Below are 22,081 nucleotides of genomic sequence, written 5' to 3' on the forward strand. Positions count from 1 at the left end.
CCTTAAGAATTAAATGTAATGGCGCATGAATATAGCAGATTCGGTTTGTCTGAATCTGTTCAGCAGGACTAAATGAAAGGTGCAATATTTCTCGCGATCCCGCCCCTGCACCTCCTACACCGGTTTAAATGTAATTCCATACTTCCAAACATCAGAAATAACAAGAGCTATCACTAATGGCGAAAATACCCTCAGGCGCCTCTTTGATACAGGTAAAGTAAAATGATGTTATTATGACCTTTGACCTTCACGTGGCCATGGCCTTGGATATAGTCTGCGCATCTTTAGTCAATGAGGTTTACAACTGATGCTAATTATATGATACTTTATGGTAACGAAAATACGGAGCGAATACAAATTAAAGGAATTTGATCTTTGACCTTTACGCGTGACCTTGACCTTGTATCTAATGACCTAGGTTGTGCACTCTACATGTCGAGTGGATGAGATTTGCAATTGGTGCTAATGTTATGAAAATTTAGACGATAAGGAGCTGACACGAATTTAAGTTGTCTGATCTTTGACCTCCAAGTGTGACCCCAGTCTTGTCCCTAATGGTCTAAATTGTGTACTCAACATATCGTCTGGGCGGGATTAACCATTGCTGCTAATATTATAAAATTCATTCTAGTCGTTCGAAAATAGAATTAACACGAATTTAATTTTTGACCTCTATGGGTGACCTTTAAATTAAGCTTAGTGACCCGGGTCAAGCGCTACTCCCGGTGTCTTGACGAGGTAAAAGATGGTACTTTTATGACAATCTTTCAAGATTTCAAGCCGTTTAGACATAAAGATAATATACTGTTACCTTGATAATAGGCCTATATAATGAGAAGGATCGAGACATCTATAAATATAATCTTTAATAGATGCACTTTGACCTAAATTTCTGTAGGCGTATCAAGCTGGAACGAGCGTTAGGATGAGCCACACATTTGAACTCACAATTCAACTCCAAACTGAACAGCACAATTAAAACCCCAACATTTGCATTTATGCATGAGTGAAACACAAATAGCTGGTACACTTTAATTTTGTCATAATTTCATTCACTTTAAATTTAAATGATCGATTGCAATGTCCAAAAAAATTTGTATAACTTCAGAGCACTTTGTAACACCATACGATGCCGTCTTTATCCATGTAAAATCTTGGCCAAATCTCTCGAGATTCTTTCTTCCATTTGCCTTCGGCTTCCAGCTTGTCCATTAAAGGTTCTAGAAACTTGTATATCTCCGAATTTTGTACAAGAACATGCCGCGTGCACAGAGCAATATAGCCACCTGAAAAATGTCATTCGAACACATTTAGAAAAACTTACAGCCCCTACAAAAAGTATTTTAACACAGTGTCACTATATTTGACGTTATCATGCAAAAACAGCACTGTGGCTAAATCACGCTCATCAACGTCTACTAAGAGAAAACGATCTTCGTTACAATAATTAATTAAATTAGGACTGCTTGATCATTGATAATTCATACGCAATGTTCATGAAATGGAACTATTTTGTGTAGCGCATGAACATCTTTTTGATGTGACTAGGAATATACAAAAAGGTTCTATTATGGCATACAGACACTAAATAGGAAAATGGCACGAAACAAAAATGGTAGTCGCATAATGGCGGATACAAATAGTCCTCAGTTTTTTTGCTTTGTAGAGCTATTTTCCATATTTTCTTTGCAATTGTTTTGCTAAAATCACATGACAGATCTATGCTTGACATGTAGGTAGCATTTTCATAACATGGCAAAATTTTTCAAGGAAACTTAGATCATACACCACCAGTATAATTTGGGGTCTCATTTTTTAGCTGATTTTGCAGTTTGTGTGTTTGACTGAAATTATTTTTCTTGCATCAAACATGACTCCCACTTTTCTTTTGATTTTTAGTTAGCACTGACAATATTCTTCAAGAAAATGTAAGTTACAGACATTTAAAATGGGTCCTGATGTGTGCTGCGGTCATTGGAAATAGGTAAATTTTATATAGAATAAAGAACAACAACTATTTAGTGTGTTATATCCTTATTGTCAGAAGTACACTTCTAACTTTGGTAGCGGGTAAACCCGCCACCAAGAATCATATTATTCTTTTTTTCTTACTAGTACGGTGATGTTCATTCCTCTAGTCAGATTACAATGCATTCGTACCTGGTTTCACAAGTCTAATCATTTCTATCAACGCTTCACATGGTACATGACCTCCCTCCGCATATATGCCACTTCCGGTAACAGCATCATATGTATCTGAAAGGTGCAGAATAATAAACAAGAGCTCCAGGTAGCTGTGCGTAATACGCCCGTCCATAAGCAGAATGAAACAATAATGGGTAAAAGGGGGTTGGGGGTTGAGGGGGGGGGGGATGGGGAGTGAAGGCGCTCTTAAAGTATTGAGAAACGCAAGAAGCTGCTTGTAAACAGAAATATTGTTTGGTGGGGGTTATTCAAAAACAAGTGACCTGAGTTTAAGGTAACAAAAGACTGCAGGAGCATGTGGGATTGCAAGATATAGGATTAGGAATACTTAAAGTCTCTGAAATGAAAGTAAAAAAACTACAGGGGAAGATGAAGGGGTATATTGTGAAGTAGGGCTGGGAAGCGGGATGCTCGATGGGAGATGTTAAGATACAGCCAACAAACTAAAAGTTTAAAAAATATAAAGGGACGGAGAGTAGGTGTATGCGGCATGTAGATGAGGTATACAAAGATACAATTAAAAAAAAATAACTTGAAGTAAAACCCAGGGGTGGAAGAGAATATCACTTTGGCCTTGACCAGTGTGCAACTGATTCCCAAAATTGATACGGTTCTTCCTTTAGTGGTACTTAGTCATTGTGTTAAGTTTGAAAGTCATGACTGTAGCTCTTTATGTTCTACTGTATGGATATCATTTTCTGTTGACCCAAATAACAACTGGGGTCCTCTTTAAGTGGTTAGACTTTGTGACTTTAGAACCCAGAAACGATGGGAAAAAATGTTTCTGTTTTGTTTTAGCAGAATAAATGTATCACATTTACATCAACAGGAATTGTGATATTTCAATGTAAGTTCCTGTAGATCTTAATTCATTTTTAATTTGTCCGGCAAAGAAGAATGGCAAAAGGTACTTGATAATGGTTTAAGTTTTGTAAAAGCCAGTAAAATAACAAAATGTGAATTCATGAGCACCTTAAGAAGGTGCAAGTAACTACGCTTTGGTATCTTAATTTTAATTAACTAAATCTAGACCATATTTCCCAGTTTGTTTAATTGTACTTACTGGCAGGAATATCTAAAGGCTTTTCTGTTATAAAAGTCTGGAAGTAGTTTTCATACAGATCAAGTTCCCGCGCTTTGTCCAGCATTGTTCCTTGTGGCTCCAGACCATCTATGTGCTTAAATCCTTGTTTTCTTAACTGTAATGAAATTGATTTAAGCTTGAATATTTGACGTACAACAGTTTAAGTTTCAACCTGTCAAATAATACACCATCATTTAGATCGATTTTTAGCACATTGTGGGTGCTATATTTGAATTAAAAGCGTTGAAAAAAACACGTTGACATCCCTATGTGCGTGTGCGCGCGCATGCGTGTGTATGTATTCCTGAGCCCATTAGTCATCTACATATCCAAAAAGGATTCTACAAATGCTGTACCAGGTAACATCATTTAACGCTGTTATATAGCATTAAACGTGTAAAATGCTTAATTAAATGTGTATTATATCGTTCGTTTTTTTAAACATCTGCCGGTTTATGACCGTTACAGGAATTACGTTCCGCCAAAAAAAAAAAAAAAAGCAAAAGATTTGTCCTCCACCTCTGATTCATGTGGCGAAGTTGGCAGTTACATTGCGGAGAACAAGTTTGTACTAGTACATAATTTAGGGGCACTGGTAAGGCTTACTGCCTGGCGCTAAATAACTGAAATACTGTTGAACAATGGCATTACCATGGTTACAGCCAAAACAAACAAACAAATAAATTAAGTAATGAATGTGCCACTATTCCGTTAAGTTTCAAGTAAAATAAAAAGTTAAAAGCTTAAATAAAGAGTGTTACCTCCTTTGCAGCGAGACCAGTCCCAGCTCCAACATCCAGGATGCGGACATGAGGTCGTGTTTCTGGCGGGAATTTCTCGCACATGCGTGTACAAACAGCCAGATGTGCAGAATATCCAACATTATGTAAATCCTGTAAAATATCATTGAAAAACATTTGTGATATTTTATGTGAAAGCTTCTTTAAATAAGGCCGGTGCGACATGCTAATTGCCAAATGCTAAATGACAGAAATCTAATGCTAGATTTCATAATTAATGTTTTTAATGCTTATACTTTAATGCTACATTCAGGTTACTCAATGTGAAATAGCTATATAAACGCGAAAACGAGAGTTTCTGTATATGAGATGGGCGAAATTTTTCCCAATAATAGAATTTCTTTAAACTTCCCCCCAAAAATGCCGTTTTCAAGGGCAGATAACTTTTTTTCAATACTGCTTATTGCATATCCTTTTTTCTTAGATGATTGTCCTTCAATATCCAAAGTTATTGTCGTTACAGTTGTAATTGTTGTTGTATTTTTACTTTTATAGGATATGAAATACAGACAAATGCCGTATAAAAGTTAAAAAGGCCACTGTTCCAGGTTAAATCATTAGGCCTAATTGTCACAGCCCGCCCGCTTAGCTCAGTAGGGAGAGCGTTGGTCTACGGATTGCGGGGTCGCGAGGTCGATCCCCGGGCGGGGTGTATGTTCTCCGAGACGATTTGATAAAAGACATTGTGTCTGAAATCATTCGTCCTCCACTTCTGATAATTCATGTGGGAAAGTTGGCAGTTACTTGCGGAGAACAGGTTTGTATTGGTACAGAATCCAGGAACACTGGTTAGGTTAACTGCCCGCCGTTACACGACTGAAATACTGTTGAAAAACGGCGTGAAACCCAAAACAAACAAACAAACTAACTGTCACAAGGGAATTGTCGAATAATGAATGCTAATTGTTAACTGCGAATTGCGAAACAATAAATACCAAATGCCTATTGCTAAATGATTCAAATAAAGAGCTGAATAATGAGTATATCTGTGAACTGTCACTATAGCCTGTTTTTTAGGAATATTTTAGAGTAAACAGTTTCGCTCCCATGTTAAAATGACTGGTAGAACATGATATACTGCTTCAAATCAGACTGGCAGAACATTACATGTTTTCAAATACTCTAAAGTTGCATGCTACGTTTTTCGAAGTATTGCAGAAGAGAAATAACATGAAATATTACCAGAAAAAGTTTTATTATCATCGGTAAATAATTAATTTCGAGGTTGATTAAACGCTGCAGAACATACAGCTGGGGTATAAACTTGCCAGTGAAGAGACTTTACAATTTTAAGCGTCAATCTTATTTCGCTGAATTTTGTACCATTGAGTAGCATTTTCTGCATGCAAAGTGACAATTATTTTGTATTTTTCGTTATTAAGATATTCAGAGCGCAGGAAAGGAAAAATGCCGAGAGCATTCGGAACTGGGCGTTGCACGAAAAGTGACGTCAGGGGCCATTTTTCTGACACAATAATAAAAATCTGGGGTCTGAAACATTTGATAACATATACAACATGTCACACAGAAAAGAAAGAGCAGTATCAACTATTATAAATCGACATGATTTTACAATTTTCAATCCTAAAATTTATTTTTTTTATTTATTGATATTTTGTGACTTGAAAGACAAAAATACAAAATAACATTTAAGAAACTACATATTAAGTATTGTTATGGTAAAAATGACTTTTTTTTTTAATTTCTTACGTGCATGTCAGTTATGGAAAACCTCTTGAAATTGAAATAAACATCCAGGTGATAATACCCGGAGGCAATAGATATCGACATCGCAATGCCGGTCACCCGTTACCAATACCATATAGCTGTTGTCTCCCCTGATATCGATTTTCTGCCATATCGGTCATGAGGTCAATTCTTCCTCATGAAACTCGAACAGTGTGGCGACAAAATAAACTCGGAACCTAATGGCATATATCCTGAAGTTTGTACAGTATAAATTTAAGGACGAAATTCGGCAAAAAAAAAATTGGGGCGCATTCCACCTTAAGTGTTTACGGCTGACCTTGCATGTATCTGTTTCTAAGCTCACCTTTTCGTATGTTTCCGCCCATTTCTCGTAGTTTCGTTGCGACTCCTCAACGGACTTACAAGAAATGGACGCGACTTTGTTCTGCAAACGGTCTTCGTTCGTTGCCATGGCTATGTGATCTATAAAAAGAATACAGCATAATGATATTATGGTTTTAACATTGATCTGTGTGTCAATTATTTTGAAGAAAATAAAACACTTAAACACATTTAGGCTATCTAATAAGTTGATGGTTCATATGTTCGATATATATAGTTAAAGTGATTCAATATCATTTTTATTTACTTAACCCTTGACCTGTTAAATTTCTAAAATGGACTGGGACTGGTCCATCATTCAATCTCCATGGGCAATACCATTTATTATTTGAAGGGGTGTTTGTTGAAAATTTACTGACTGAATAGCGACCAGTGCAGACCATGATCAGACTGCACGGATATGTAGGCTGATCTTGGTCTGCACTGGTCGCAAAGGCAGATACAAATGCCACCAGCAGGTTGAAGGTTAACTTACATACTTGAAACGCATATATTTGAAAGTACAGGTTCACTTTTGCCATTCAAATTGGTACTTGAAGCAATGTAAAGCTAAAAGCCTAATCTTTACTAACAAATGTCTTAATGTGATGATACACGATCAGAAGATATCTATGAAAAACAATATTCGTTGAGAAGCCCTGAAAACATTGTGACACGACGCATCAACTGGTAGATCAACTGATACTACAACAATATAAAAACAAAAACAAAAACAAAAATATTTTTATTAAACCTACCTTCGCTTTACTTTTCCTACTGACATAATTTCTGTTTTTAACATAATGAAAATGTTGCACTCATCAACTAATCAATTTTATTTTATTAAGCCTTAAAAATGATTGCAAATTAATGTACCTTGTTTCCATTTGTATACATGTACACATTGGTCAGACTTTCTTTTTCTTTCTGCAAATTGTCAACAATATCACAAATCCGGAGGGTGCTAATTAGAACTTAACAGCGCAAACAGAATGGAGTATTTAAAGACCCACCACAACCAAATGACCTCGTCCCTCCTCTTCAACACAAAATTTCATAAAAAAATCATTCTGATAATACAGGTACAATACCGCTATATTGCAAGGTGTGAGGCTGACATGTTAGGCACTTCCTGAATTAATTTGTCATTACAACTTCGACTGCTAACTTATTCAGTTATAGTTTAAAAACAAAGATAAATAACTATCCTACACCGAAGAAACAGTTCGGTATAAATGTAATAAAATGTTTGGACGTTAAACACGTTGTCCTATTTTTCACCTTGCAAATCATATAGGCCCTATAAGTACCACCAATTAAGGAGACACAAACGGATACAAGTATTCTGTGGCCGGTCTTAGATGCGTTTATAAAAAATAAATCATACGTACCTGGCCAATCTTATTCGATACTACCAGATGTTTGAAGGTGACACCACCTTAAAGATGTTTGAAGGTGACACTACCTTAAATATACAACAGAACAGAACTGAAATTTATTTACATATAGACTTGAACATTACATTCTAAATTACTATGTACATGCATGCGCCATAAAAGCAAATCATTTTACCTTCATGATAAATATTTCATCAATTATATATACATCGAAGATGAATGCATATATATTTTCTCAAAATAATAAGATTATTCAAAACATTTTATACAGACATTTTTTAAGTTAAGTAGCCACTTTATTTCATTTCGTTCCTCACCTTCACTACAAATATTAGACTGCAGGTGCGGCGGTAATTCCTCGATATGTCCTTTAATTAGGACCTAGTATATGTTTGACATTAAAGCATTTACTCAATAGTGTAGCCACAATGACCTAAGAACACAAGTTGAACAGAACATGTGAAACGTTAGTCATAATCTTTTTATTTTATTTTTTTTATTTATTTTTGTTTGAATAATTTCTCTGGTATATTGTGATCAATCTTTCTTGACTCTGATTACAGTGTTTTGGAAAGAAAATTTGAATAGCCTCAAGAGATATCTCCTGTGAACATAGTCCTGGCTTCCAAAACTCTAAATGTCGTTTTTTCATATTTTTTTTATAGTTGCGGCCTCCCGTCCAAAACCAGCATAAACGGGTGGGCTGAAGTATCTTAAGCTACTGTGAACAAAGCAGCAAACAGCTGTGCCATTTTAATTCACCTCTTGAACCTCCATACCGGTAGGAAAATTCCGTTATTACGGGTTCACTACCTTAGCACGTGGTCCAGGTGAAAGTGTTTATAATGATTTATATAAAAGTATATATTTATTACTTTTTATCATAAATTTTTAGATATTTTAGAAGAAAATGATTTATTTTACCTTGTAAACTATTCCAGATTATAATAAAACACTTCAAGTGTAAGGTCACCAATCTTTACGCTTTGCCAGCATAGCTTTATACTACGGTGATCTGTTGGGGTCATCGTTACATATAACGAAAGTACGATAACTGCGATGTTGAAAAGTCGAACTTGATAACGAAACTACGATGGTGAAAAGTGGAAACCACGATGGCGAAAACTCGGAACCACGATTTTGAAAAGTTAAAACAACGTAACTTCGATGGTGAAAAGTTAGACTAGCTCCTAGATTATTTTTTTTTCATTTGTAAAATTGTGAATATAGCCAGACTACATCTTATGTCCAATATAACATATTACACTCAGTTCTCTGCGAAAATCTTAAAAATAGACTGGCATCTGTAACTATATCATAAAAAGGGAGAAAAATTACAAAAGTTGAATTTTTTTGACAAATTCATTATTATCAGATTAGTGGCTAGTCTAGTGAAAAGACGAAGTTATATCGTACTATCATCATCGTACTTTTCGACTTTTCAACATCGTGGTTTCATTTTGTTTTGATTTTTCAAGCTCGTTGTTTCGACTTTTCACCATCACATTTTCGACTTTTCACCCTCGCATTTTCAACTTTTCACGGTCATTCACATTGACTTTTTTTCGGTGAATTATGGATATTTATGGAAATATATCAAATATACAAAATCTGAAGAAAAAACATAGCATTAGAAACTGGAAAACGCAAAATAGATAGAGAAATATGTTCTTTCGTACAGCCCTACATTTTCACTGTCGCATCTGCTGTCTACTTAAATCGAAAAAAAAATTGCATTGAAAAACTGGAAAACACAAAATAAAAGGAAAGTGTGTCTGCTCTTTCAATCCTACATTTTCTCACTCGCATCTGGTGTCCACGTTCCAACCCTCAAAACAAATACGGCCTCTCTAGTTACTAAGATACCGATAACTTACTACCCATTGTAAAGACATTTCTCGGTCGCTTAATTGTAACACTTACCCTCCGTGACTTTGAAGATAACTCGAATTTCAATAAGGGTGAGGTGTTGAAAACACCGGTTAGACCTAAATTAATTATTTGTTTGTCTTATTTCCATAACATGCGTTGGAATTATAACGTTGTTTTATGACGTTGACGTCATTTCCTTTTGAATTATCCGTTTTGGGGCCGTAATATGGTTACGGTTTGCCCTGAAACGCGCATATGTAAAAAAGGTATCGTTTCCTCTCCTGTTAAAACATCCCCCGAAAAGGGACAAAAACAGCAGTTTTATGCTAGAATGTAGGGATAACGCATGTTTTTTCCGTGTTGCAACATCAGCAGAATCCCATGAGATAGGTCGGTGCCAACGATTCGCGATGGATTTTAAAGATGTTATATCACGAAACGCTCATGCGCTAACTCTGTTATAGCATAAAACACATAATAACTAATAGATGAATATATTATCCTGCAACGTCATTAAACTTCCATGAAATGTCTACGTTGATTTTTTCACGTTGAGGTCATTTCCTTTTGAATTATCCGTTCTAGGGTCGTAATGCGTTTGTAAACGCTTTGATGTGGAACGCGCATGTATAAAAAGGTGTTTTAACAGCATGTGAGCGCGAGAATGTCTCTGTTAGTACACGTTTTCTCTCCTGTTAAAACACCCCCAAAAAGTGACAAAAACAGCAAGTCTTTGGTCTATGCCAAAATGTGCGTTCACCACTAGTGCTGAGGCCATTGCGATGAAGTGCCTTGCCAAAGGACACACCACAATGAAAATAACCAGGAATCGAACGCAGGGTCAAATCGTCTTAGCCCTCTCAGCCGATGCGTCCACTGTTGTATCCGGTAGTAACACTTTCCTTACTTGAACCTCCGCAGTTCATCTCGTCGGCTGTTGAAATATCATTATTTTGCCGACACTAGATCATAACATAAATGTCGGTTCAAGTCAAAATCGAAAATTGTAATGTTATTTATAGACAGTAAAAGAAAACCCGGATTTTAGTAGTTCACGTGTCCCAAAAATATCTTGTGCTCGTGCCTGTAGTCTGTTCCACTGTCAAGTACATATCTGTAGAAATCATTTCTTAGCGAGGAATAAAACTTGTTTTAGATACAAGTATATTCATTTCTTTTACACCATTATATTCAGCGGGTTGTCTCTTTTTAGATAATTTAGAAGAAAATGATTTACGTTACCTTGATAGCTATTCCAGATTGTATTCAAACTTTTCAAATATATGTACACATATACACATATATGGACATGCAAAACGACAGCAGCTGCATAGCTGTATAGATATCTGGCACGCTGTAAATTCAATAACTGGCTAGATTTTTTGGTAATTAAAATAATGCTGATGTATGAATAACATCCATCTCTCAAAATACTCTTACTTTTCACTAGAAACATTGTACATATAGACAACTTTATTAAATGTTTTTCAGCGAATTGGGATATTTAACAGTTATACGAAGACAACACATCCTTTACTAGTTTCTACTTTAATGTCTTCTTTAGAAATAACAACGTACAGTAATACATATTTTACTTGAGAAACATACCATTGTCGAGCGCACGAGATAATTTGAAATTTAAAGAAAATAAATGCATGTCCTAAACATAACATCGTAGAAAACATGAAATAATAAGATATTAAGTTTGTTCTTCATAAAAGATCAAATATTTTTCTTTTATTCAAACCTACGTTTTCATTCTTGCATCTGGTGTCCATTTACAACAAAAAACAAATATCGTCTGTATAGATAAACTTAAATATATGTTACGGTACAAAGTGCACGTGCGTTTACTACTATGTAGGACTGTTTACACGAAGTAGGAAGTGACTTCGTAGTACCACAGGCGCTTGAAGCTCTATCAATAGATATATGCATTACCATATCCCACCCACCTAATATACTATGAAAGCTGTGATAAAATGTGATAGATCTAAATGGACTTTGGAGATAACCGTATGTTATTGATTTCTTGAAAAACTCATTCATGTTAACATTCAGCTTCTAAAATGTGTCAGGTACAGTTTACACTTTTATATTCTTGTATGTTTTACACCAGAACTTACCGTAGCAAAAGTGTCTTTCCTGTTCCACATTGGCCAGTATAAATTACTCTATGGCCATTTTTCACGAGTTGAACAATTGCTCGTCCTTGTTCGTCCATATTGTGTGATGCAAAGATTCTTAAATTGTTGCTAAGCGATACATTTGAAATCTGATTGGAAAAAAACGCGTAGTGATATTATTTTGTTTAAACATACTATACTCCGGCATGTATTGTGACTTATGTTGCTGCCTATTTTTATTTATTCATTTCAACTTGTAGTTACACTTGCTTTTTGTGTTTCCTGTAATGCCTTTTATGTTGCATCTAAGTTAATACTCATCTCAGTCTGTCACTGGTGCCCTTTGCGCTTTCTCTATTTACCATAGGAAAGCCTATTTGTTGTCAACTGGACCGTAGTACACTGGTTGGACAGATTAGACATACAAACGTCAGTAAGAGCCCTAGCTGTGATATGATTGATATGATTGCCTGATCACTAATTTAGCTTCCGTTTTGAAAACATATGAGCCGTGCCATGGGAAAACCAACATAGTGGGTGTGCGACCAGCATGGATCCAGACCAGCCTGCGCATCCGCGCAGTCTGGTCAGGATCCATGCTGTTCGCTAACAGTTTCTCCAATTCCAATAGGCTTTAAAAGCGAACAGCATGGATCCTGACCAGACTGCGCGGATGCGCAGGCTGGTCTGGATCCATGCTGGTCGCACACCCACTATGTTGGTTTTCCCATGGCACGGCTCATATAATGTGTACTTGTGATTTATACTGTGACCTCCTTGCACTTTAAAAAATATATATGTATAGTGCACTTTGTTAAAAAATGGCTACGTTCTTATGGCGGTATGGCTAAATATATCCAATTCATAACTTTATCATGACATCACAGGATATAAGGGGTTCTAACTGACCAATCAGAGAGCTGCATTTCCGAGTACCTGCCAGTTTCCACTTGGGTATAACGAAGTATATTTACAATGAACATATAGTGACTTTAGAAATAAATATCACACTATTTTAAATATCAAATTAAGATTTTTCACTGCACATGCCCCAGATGATGCTACAAACAACAAAACTTTGAAGATTTATTGAAATATTATATCAATTTATTACCTTTATTTTAGTTAAAAGTTTTAGATTTTACACAGGGAGTCTATGATAAAGTCCGAGTAAAATGTAATCAATACCCAAGTGAAATAAGTATCATTCCGTGATGTTCTGGACATGTTAAAATTATGAATAGCAGAGTTGATAACAAGGCCTAGTTAATAAGCTCTCATGTGATACTTGCTCATTAAAAACCATCTTTTATTTTTTGCCTTGTCTCTTAGCTATTCGTTTGTGTAAGTAATATAGTTAGGAATAGCTACTAGTATGTAATCTTAAAGGCCTAGATTCACTACTACCCCCCCCCCCCCCCCCCCCCCCCAAATCCAATATACAACTCCCATCTTATCTGCTGCTTATCAGCGATTATGTAATAGCAACTGATTAGAGGGCAATTAGCACAGCAGGGACCCCAACTAGACCATGAAGATGTGTGCAGTGGAGTTGAAAGAAATTAATTTTCCTTCAGTAAAAGTGGAATGATAATAATAATTATTATTATTTTGATATTATGTAGATGATAATAACTATTACTTTAATGTTATAATAATGATAATAATGATAATAGAAATAATCATAATCATAATTATTATTATTATAATAATAAGGGCTTGGCGCAAAACTGTTGTATCTTTTTCTTTATTTATATACACTTACAATAGTTTTGCACCAAGCCCTTAATCTAATTTAATTTAATTTAATTATTAAATAAATAAATAAATAACAGTAACAGTAACAGTACCAATAATTATTATTATTATTAAATTACATTATAGGAAGATAAAAGATACAGCAATAATATTGAAAATAATAATGATAATAAAACACAAGTTTAGTGAAAACTTCCTGAGTTCTTTGTGCTGACAAACAATATTTTTCGATTTGGAAATTGATTCTCATATATTCATGTAATCAACATTATTTGAACATAAAATTATTGCGTTCCATCTATACTCAATTTTTATCTTCAATATGTTGCCAAAAGGGACTTTTTCATGCTTTGCTTTGTAACTTTGAAATTCACATTCTGTTTTCAATTTAGATAAATGTTATTTACAGTATTCTGCAAGCTTTAAATGAGTGAAAGTCACATTTTTCAGAAATATCACAATTTTCCAGACATAATCTGAAAAAATAAAAACTTGCATGTTTCTTTAAGTAAGTTTCTCATTATTTCATTATTGTGAAAATAAGTTTCTGATTATTCTATTATTGTGCTTGATCAACAAATAGTTTTCTTTACATAGAAATGCCAAAAAATTAGTATAACTTTAAAAGTTATCAATTATTCATTAATTTGTACTAAATTACATCGTTTCCCCTTCTCACTAATAGATACACTTGTAAGGTAGACTGACTTTCCAATAAACAATGATCCTTGTTTATTGGTTCCATACTGTGATGGTCATTAGCCCCCAACTGTTTTGGTAAAGACAAAAATGCCTTGGCCCACTGCCAAAATCTAGGCCTTTAACAAAGTTATTATTTAAATTTCTGGTATTGAAAAAAAAAAAGGTGTTATGAATCTTATGCAGATTATTATGTTGTATTTGTTTTAAACCATGCACTAATGAAAGTATTTTATTTACAGCTCCTATATATTTGTTGCTATTTGTTTGCACTTTTCAGTAGTCGGTTAAAAAGCTCAATCAGAGCTTATGTTGTATTGTTAAATGTCTTGCCGACTTAAAATAAAACTGGAAGTTTGTTTAGATGTGGATTTTAAACTATTTAAACTAATAGATCTAATTGAAAAAATGACCAAAGCTATCCTGTACACACTAAACGAGCGTGTAAACAATGGCATACAGAGAAAAATCACATGAATTTCTATTAAAAGCTGAATGTTTTGAAAAAATAGCTTTTTTGCCTGATATACAGAAAAAAGCTACTAAATTTCATTTTTGAACTGGAATGCAGGAAAAATTAGTTAGGTATCCGCCACAGGTGGCAGTAACGTACCTAGGATACAGTATGGGTCCATTAGCCATATGCACTTAAATTTACTACAATTATAATGTTTTCTTAGGAAAAAAAAATGACAAAAAAGCCATTTTTTTCCTAAGAAAACATTATAATTGTAGTAAATTTAAGTATACTGTATCCTAGGTACGTTACTGCCACCTGTGGTATCCGCTATACCCTAAAGCACTGTACTATGTAAACAGTAACCGGGGACAGATAAAGAACTATCCTTTGTTCTTGCTGAGTGCGCATGTCTCCTTGGATGCGGAAGTAAACAAACTTTGACAGCTCCAAACATGTGATTTCGTGTTCAGTTTAAACTGTAAAAACACGCAAGATCAAGAAGATATAAGACACCAGATTTTGGTTACTTTTAAATTTACGCAATAGCAAAAATATGGCAGATTCCGTATTTCAAGATTTGGACTTTGAGTTAGCATGCAAGGAGCTGGAGGAACCACAAACAGAAGGTTGGGAATTCTTCACGGAATCACATGGCGTTACAATATACAGAATGTATAATGAGGTAAATGTTTTAGTTTAGCTGCTTTGGTAAATGTAAAGGTACATTTTATGTACCATCGCTTTGTGAAACAAATTATGAACAGAAGCTCTGTAGATCTTTTCACTAATATGAGCAACTATATTTATACTAGCCTTACTGATCGATTTAACAAGGATGATTTTCTGGTCTTTTTTTTTCTGTTTTTTTTTTTTTCTCTTTGTTTTTGTAAGTCTGCTATGTTGGACAACATGATTGCTGTTTAAAGTCCGTATTTGATGCTGCTTATTTTCAAACTCTTGAATAAAATTAAACTTTTTATTAAACTTTTTTATAACAAATAATTTCCTCACTCCAATCAACTATTAACACATTTAATTCTACTAGGGGAAAATTTTGACACATTTCATTCGGTCAATCTACAACTTCTCATGCAATTAAATACCATTAACACCTTCCAATCAGCCCAATCAACACCTTTTAATGTGATTAATAACCTTTAACACCTCGTATGCAGGTATATGCTCATTCTACTATTTTTTAGAAACCACTGTCTCCCTACTATTGAAGTATAAATTTCTGTTTTTATTTTAATGTATTTCTAATTAAAACTATCTTTTATTATGACCAGGGGTAAGGATTTATTGCTTTCTCTTTTCTTACTATGATTTTTTAAAAGTTAATTAGATTTTCTATTATATTATATTTTAAATACTAAGGGCATTGTATCTATTTTCTATATTTTATTTCAGTTAATTGTCTTATATTTTCACTTTCAGTATATTTCTTTTAATATTTTATCAAACCTAATTATTTAAAGTTAACTATTTCCAATATAACTCATTCAAAACTCACGATGATTTTGAATACAAGTTTTCAAAGTCAAAAATATATATAAAAAAAGCAAAACTGCCTAAAATATTAAGGGGGACACAATTACCAAAAGGGGGACGAATTGACCAAAAGGGGGACGAGTTGACCAAAATGGGGACGAGTTGACCAAATTTTATCATGAGGGGGACGAAATGACCAATTTTGGGGGACGAAATGACCAAATCGGGGACGAGTTGACTGGGGGACGAGTTGACTAGGGGACGAGTTGACTTGATACCCTCATTTGGAAGTGGCTAGGGGTCCTGTAACCGAACCTCTAGACTCAGAGTCTAGAGGTCCAGTTAATGGACCTCTGGACAACACAAACAGGACAGGCAAGAGGTCTGGTAATCAATATGAATACTGAGAATTACAAAGAGCAGTCGATATTTTATCTATAAAACACAAGATGATTTCAAAAGTCTGTTTTCATATTTTTCTCGTTTTAAATACATGGTAAGTCACAGGAAACAGAAGTATTTATAATTGTTTAATTCTGGGAAAAATACCGGACCCCTAGCCACTTCCTACTCATTTGGCATATTGGGATGACTTATTTTATGATCTGATATTTTTATAGCTGTCATCCCTCTAGAGAGACAGTGACAGTCAAAAATTATCACGCAGTTGAAAAGTGACGCTTAACCCTAAACAACCAAAGACTTCTTTTTTCACATGGTATTACTCTACTAGTGTAGATTTATTCATTATAACTGCAGAAATCTGGGCTGTACGAGTACAAGGTGTATGGTATATTAGACGATGTCCTTCCAGATGTATGTGCGCAGGTTTATATGGACCTAGAATACAGGAAAAAATGGGACTCTTATGTCAATGGTAAGAATATTTCAAATATGTTGTTCAGTATTAATGAAAAACAACTATAACTTTATTTGTGTCAAAGGCTATCAAGATCATGCCAAAAATCATACAGTACATTCTAACATGGCTGAATTTTTACTCAAATGTATATTTTGAAGCCCAGCATATTTTTTATCAAATATTTCAGTGAACATGTAACAATGAAAAAACTTCCAAAGCCTTATTGTGGTTTGTCGTCTAATTAACTACAGTTGTTCATATTAAACCACTCTCTTGTGGTTCAATTCCTGCACATCAGAACTTTGAACCATGATAAATTAGACAACAAACCACACGAAGACCTTGATTATTTTGTTAATTAAGTAACTGTATAAAGAAGCAAGATGATGTCCTGATTGTATTGTAATCAGTTTCTGCAAGTATGAAGAAGCAAGTTAACAGTAACTGTAATACATGTAATAAGTACCTAGTGACTAAGTGGTAGTTTAAATGTGCCAGTGATTTTATTGTGTTTATTCAGTCATAGAGCTATATATGTTTGGAAAGCTATTAATTGGTTCAGAAATAAAAAGCATCTCATTGCTTATTACAGAACTAAGTTTATTGAAGGCCATAATACTCTTGACATGGAAAATAATTTTACATTTGAGCCATGCCATGAGAAAACCAACACAGTGCATGTGCATCCGCGCAGTCTGGTCAGGATCTATGCTGTTCGCTAACAGTTTCTCTAATTGCAATAGGCTTTGAAAGTGGACATCATGATGGCAGATGCGCAGGCTGGTTTGGATCCATGCTGGTCGCAAATGCACTATGTTGGTTTTCTCATGGCGCGGCTCATTTTACATTTATTGAAATTTATTTATTTGCAGAGTTGTATGAAACTGAAGCATCGGGGAAGAAATACATATACTGGCATGTAAATTATCCATGGCCTATGTCTCACAGAGATGTATCCTTTATAGATAAACTTCCAGTTTTTCCAGTTCTGAAAATGTGATGTTTTGTGACTAAATATCACTTGCTCTCCATTTGCTAGCTAATAGTTTCACCCAGTTTTTATTTTTTCTTGCGATTTAAACTATACAGTGGGTTTTTGAAGGCAGTGAGTGACTCTGTATAGCTACCATTCATACATGAAATAATGCACATAACTAGAGTTGCACCTGCCTTAACTGACACCTGTATTAAACAGCCACTTGCCTTAAGCAGTCAGTCAGCTAATGTCTTTGGTTAATTTAATATAAATATAACCCAACAGAATATTAAAATTAAATATTTAATTACTTTTTTGAACATATGACTCTGTTCTCAGATCTAGTCTGTAAAAAAAACAACCTGGTAGGAAAAAATCCTTTTATTTTAGAGTTTAGTATATTGAACTGAAACTGGTATATATATGGTGCATTTACATTAATTCCTAAATATTTTGACATGATATTATTCTTTAACTGCTAAACCTAGTATATTTATGCTCGTACATTACGAGAGATGGATTACAATGGTAAGAAGATATGGGTTGTGTTGGCAAAAAGTGAGAATGTGCCATCAGTACCAGAGAAAGACGGTGTTATACGTGTTGACGATTACATCCAGAGTTGTGCGCTTACAACTGATGGCAAAGTCGGCTCTAAAGGTAATTTTTATTACATAATTAGTCAGAACATTGATGTTTAATAAAATATGTCATAGATCATTAAATCTTAACTTTATTCTGTAATTTTTCTGGTCATGTCTGTAGATTCATCATCTAGATACAAAGAAATATTTAAATATCAGGGTTTCTTTTCTTAAAGTTTCGTAAGTTTTAGATTTTGTGTCAAAAAAATGGTCATGAAATTTGTCACTTTAGAGCCATAAAGGTAGGTAATCAAAAACAATTGATTCAGTAAACCTTATTTAACATTTAACAAATATTAGATAGAAAAGTTACTGGAAATATGATTAACAAGAAATTAAATAATGTTTTATGTTCATAACAAAAAATGCGGCAGTCACAGCTTAAAGAAAGACATAGTAACCATTTAAATGTCAGTTGTGTATGAAAAAAAATGATTGTTAATTTTTTGTTCCAGCATTTATGAGGTACTATGACAACCCAAAAGGTTCCATTCCAACCTGGCTAATCAACTGGGGTGCCAAGGTAATGTATAATGTTTTTGTATCTCCTCCTAGGATTTAAATATTAATGTTTCTTTTTATCTTCATTCATGGACTTACTAACTTTTCACACAATATTAGAACTATTTGCCTTATTGCTAGAACAATTTCCTATTTAACTAAACAAGGACATAAATATAATTTACTTCTTTACTCTAAGTTTGAGAATTACCACTTTCTTGGTAGATTTCTGTCAGTTTTTCACAGAAATTCATTTTATGTAAAATAAAACTACTTGGCCAAAACCTTAGTACATTTATTTACTAGAGATGAAACATAGAAAGTTGTTTAGTGATTCTAAAATGCAGTTATTTTCATTTTTCAAGATGCACACAGCAACTTGCATTTGCTTTAAGTTTCACAATGTTAATAGAGTTTTGAGACTTGATATTCAAAATGCTTTTGTAGAGCTAGTGATGCAAGATATTTGCATAATTTTTGGAAGGTAAGAAATGTAGCGGCCCATGGCAGACTTGTTACCAATGTTATTGTCTGTTACAAACTGGTTCACAGTGCAGTTTCCTGTTTTAAATTTGATAAACAATGTGTAGTTGTCAGTTCAATGTAGATCTCTATTTTCAGAATGGTTTACAATGTAGTTTTCTGTTTTTCAGACTGGTTTACACTGTAGTTTTCTGTTTTCAGACTGGTTTACAATGTAGTTTTCTGTTTTTCAGACTGGTTTACAATGTAGTTTTCTGCTTTTCAAACTGGTTTACAATGTATGGTTTTCTGCTTTTCAGACTGGTTGCAGTGTAGTTTCCTGTTTTAAATTTGATAAACAGTGTGTAGTTGTCAGTTCAATGTAGATTTCTATTTTTCAGACTGGTGTACCAGGTTTTCTGACAATGATGCAGGCAGCATGCAGAGGTTATCCCGAGTATTTACAGAAACAAGCTCAAACACAGACATTATGACAGCAGACTGACCTTTAATTTCATCAATTAATTATTATTATTATTTTTTTTTTCGTAATCATCAAAACAGTTACTGAAGTATTATTAATCAGAGTCAAGTCAAATGTTTTATTTATGTAACATGGACAGTGTAATAAGAATCATAGTAATTTTCCATTGAGAACTGTGACATAAAAAATCAGAATCGTGCAAAATGAGGTTTTGTTGAGGAATGATACTTGATGTATTTTTCGTTATAATTCTGGGTAAATTAAAGGTTTTTTTTTTGCTCCAAGCAGCATTCTGTTGAAAAAAATTCATAAAATCTATAAATAACAGTTATTTAAAAATTTAACGATTCTTTTCATGTGAACATTTTATACACATAATTATATTAATTCTGCTTCTCACCATAGCAGTCACTTGTTTTTCAGCATTAAATATTTGTAAATGTTGTAGTGCAGATTTGATTGGTTCACTCAGGGTATTTAGATTAACATACCGGTAAGAATGCAAAATTTACTGACATTTACACTCAGAATTTTTGTGCAATTATAATTTACATTCTCATGTTCGCCTCACTACCAGTAAAGTTATATCTTGCAATTGTAACAGCACTTTTCTGTTAAAGAAATGATTCTTGATAGCAACTCTTTCAATCTATGTGTTCTTTTGCTAGCTTTGTCTGTATCACTTTTACTTGTAATAATACTCGTCACAGGTGGTTTCAGCCTGGCCACCTGGTAGCAACTGGGTTAAAAACTATCTTCCATTGTGTAAATCATTCTGAAAGATCAGTGTAACTTTTATGTAGCAACTGGGTTAAAAACTATCTTCCATTGTGTAAATCATTCTGAAAGATCAGTGTAACTTTTATGTAGCAACTGGGTTAAAAACTACCAAATCTTTCATTGTGAAAATCATTCTGAAAGATCAGTGCAACTTTATAAAAGCTGTACACAGTTCAAAAAGAAATTCATTGTATTGCAAAAATATGGAACATTTCTTCAGTTAAATAATGACAGTCCTACAGGTAATTCTGTGAATGGTGTGATATAACAGTCAAATCTGTTTTAAAAGACCACACTTAGGAAAATGAAAGGAGCAGTTGTTGCCGACAGTCTTTTAACACAGGTAATTGGGAAGATAAAGTAGTAGCCTTTATTAGCAGGTTTTATAATGGTGGCCTTTATTCAGTGGGGGTCTTTAGCACAGGCTTGACCATATTGTGTTTATGCATGGAAACAGTTTACACAAGTACATGTGCATAAAGTGGGGTACTGTTGATTTTGTCTGTGTGATAGAAACCATAACATTTGACAAAATTGATATTTTGTTTTACAATTATATTTTGTTGTTTATTTTTTTCACTAATCTGATTTACTTTACATTTTAATATGCAAATAAAATAAAACAGAAAAACTATGTTTTTTTCTTTCTCAAATTCGGTCTGTGAATCTAGCTTTGATCTAGGACATGCTTTAACACTGTTGTCTATCACCATCTCTCAGTCTCTAACTTGTAGAGACTTCCCTGGCTGTGTCTTTTCACGTTTTATAATGCACAGAGTGTACCGGGACCCAGGAGGCATATCATACTTAAATGATCCATCCAAGAAATTGTCCTTTGTAATTTCGATCCAATGCAACTGAAATGTGGTATACATTATCAACATGAAATGGGCTTGCACATATTTTCTGGACTTTAATGTTTGATTTTATTTTCGTGACTTTAATATGCCCACTTTTGACTTGTAACATCTGGACCAAATGTACTGGACTCTTACAGTTTTCAACTAATTCAAATGAAACTTGGTATATATCATCAACATCAAATGCACATTTGCATCATTTTTGTCAATACTTACCCCAATCCAATATTTTTTTATCAAGTTTTGCCCCTTTTATGGACTTGAAATTCCTATACTTGAGACTTCAGTTTGGTTCAAATGAAACTATATAATATATATTACATTTGACATTCGAGAACAATAGAAATAATTTTACTTGATATTAGATAATACAAATCTATTGTTATTAAGCATTTTCTGGATCTTATTCAACATTACTTACCGAATAAAAGGTTTGCATACACTAAGGATGGCCAATACTGTGAAATCATTAATATTCGTGGGGGACTAACTTTCGTGGTTGAGTCAATCCACGAAATTTAATCCCAACGAACAAGTAAAATTCCCATCC

The 22,081-nt window shown here is 34.0% G+C and overlaps 3 protein-coding genes across 3 annotated transcripts in view; 1 reads left to right on the plus strand and 2 right to left on the minus strand.

Annotated features, from left to right (window-relative positions):
* The window catches only part of LOC123560006 (putative gamma-glutamylcyclotransferase CG2811), a 171,132-nt gene that overhangs the window by 47,441 nt on the left and 101,610 nt on the right, over positions 1-22,081 (minus strand). The window lies entirely within an intron of this gene.
* Positions 854-8,530, minus strand: LOC123560578 (uncharacterized). The gene is made up of 6 exons (XM_045352744.2): positions 8,481-8,530; positions 6,143-6,261; positions 4,051-4,182; positions 3,269-3,404; positions 2,161-2,256; positions 854-1,286 (listed from the first exon to the last, which is right to left on the minus strand). The coding sequence occupies exons 2-6, from the start codon at positions 6,248-6,250 to the stop codon at positions 1,105-1,107; spliced, it is 654 nt and encodes a 217-aa protein (XP_045208679.2). The 5' UTR covers positions 6,251-6,261; positions 8,481-8,530; the 3' UTR covers positions 854-1,104.
* Positions 14,859-21,302, plus strand: LOC123560011 (phosphatidylcholine transfer protein-like). Its single transcript, XM_045352221.2, has 6 exons — positions 14,859-15,153; positions 16,722-16,839; positions 17,697-17,776; positions 18,289-18,460; positions 18,900-18,967; positions 19,809-21,302. Exons 1-6 carry the CDS (start codon positions 15,025-15,027, stop codon positions 19,899-19,901), a joined length of 660 nt encoding a protein of 219 aa, XP_045208156.2. The 5' UTR covers positions 14,859-15,024; the 3' UTR covers positions 19,902-21,302.

Source organism: Mercenaria mercenaria, chromosome 10, assembly GCF_021730395.1.
Source record: "Mercenaria mercenaria strain notata chromosome 10, MADL_Memer_1, whole genome shotgun sequence".
Classification (NCBI taxonomy): Eukaryota; Metazoa; Mollusca; class Bivalvia; order Venerida; family Veneridae; genus Mercenaria; species Mercenaria mercenaria.

Excerpts from the sequence above, each read along its gene's own strand:
- LOC123560578 (XM_045352744.2), bottom strand. The coding sequence starts at position 6,250 with ATGGCAACGAACGAAGACCGTTTGCAGAACAAAGTCGCGTCCATTTCT. Across the intron at positions 4,183-6,142 it reads GGGCGGAAACATACGAAAAG|GATTTACATAATGTTGGATA; the intron begins GTGAGCTTAGAA and ends GATATTTTACAG. Across the intron at positions 1,287-2,160 it reads GATTAGACTTGTGAAACCAG|GTGGCTATATTGCTCTGTGC; the intron begins GTACGAATGCAT and ends GACATTTTTCAG.
- LOC123560011 (XM_045352221.2), top strand. The coding sequence starts at position 15,025 with ATGGCAGATTCCGTATTTCAAGATTTGGACTTTGAGTTAGCATGCAAG. Across the intron at positions 15,154-16,721 it reads TATACAGAATGTATAATGAG|AAATCTGGGCTGTACGAGTA; the intron begins GTAAATGTTTTA and ends TTATAACTGCAG. Across the intron at positions 18,968-19,808 it reads TAATCAACTGGGGTGCCAAG|ACTGGTGTACCAGGTTTTCT; the intron begins GTAATGTATAAT and ends TCTATTTTTCAG.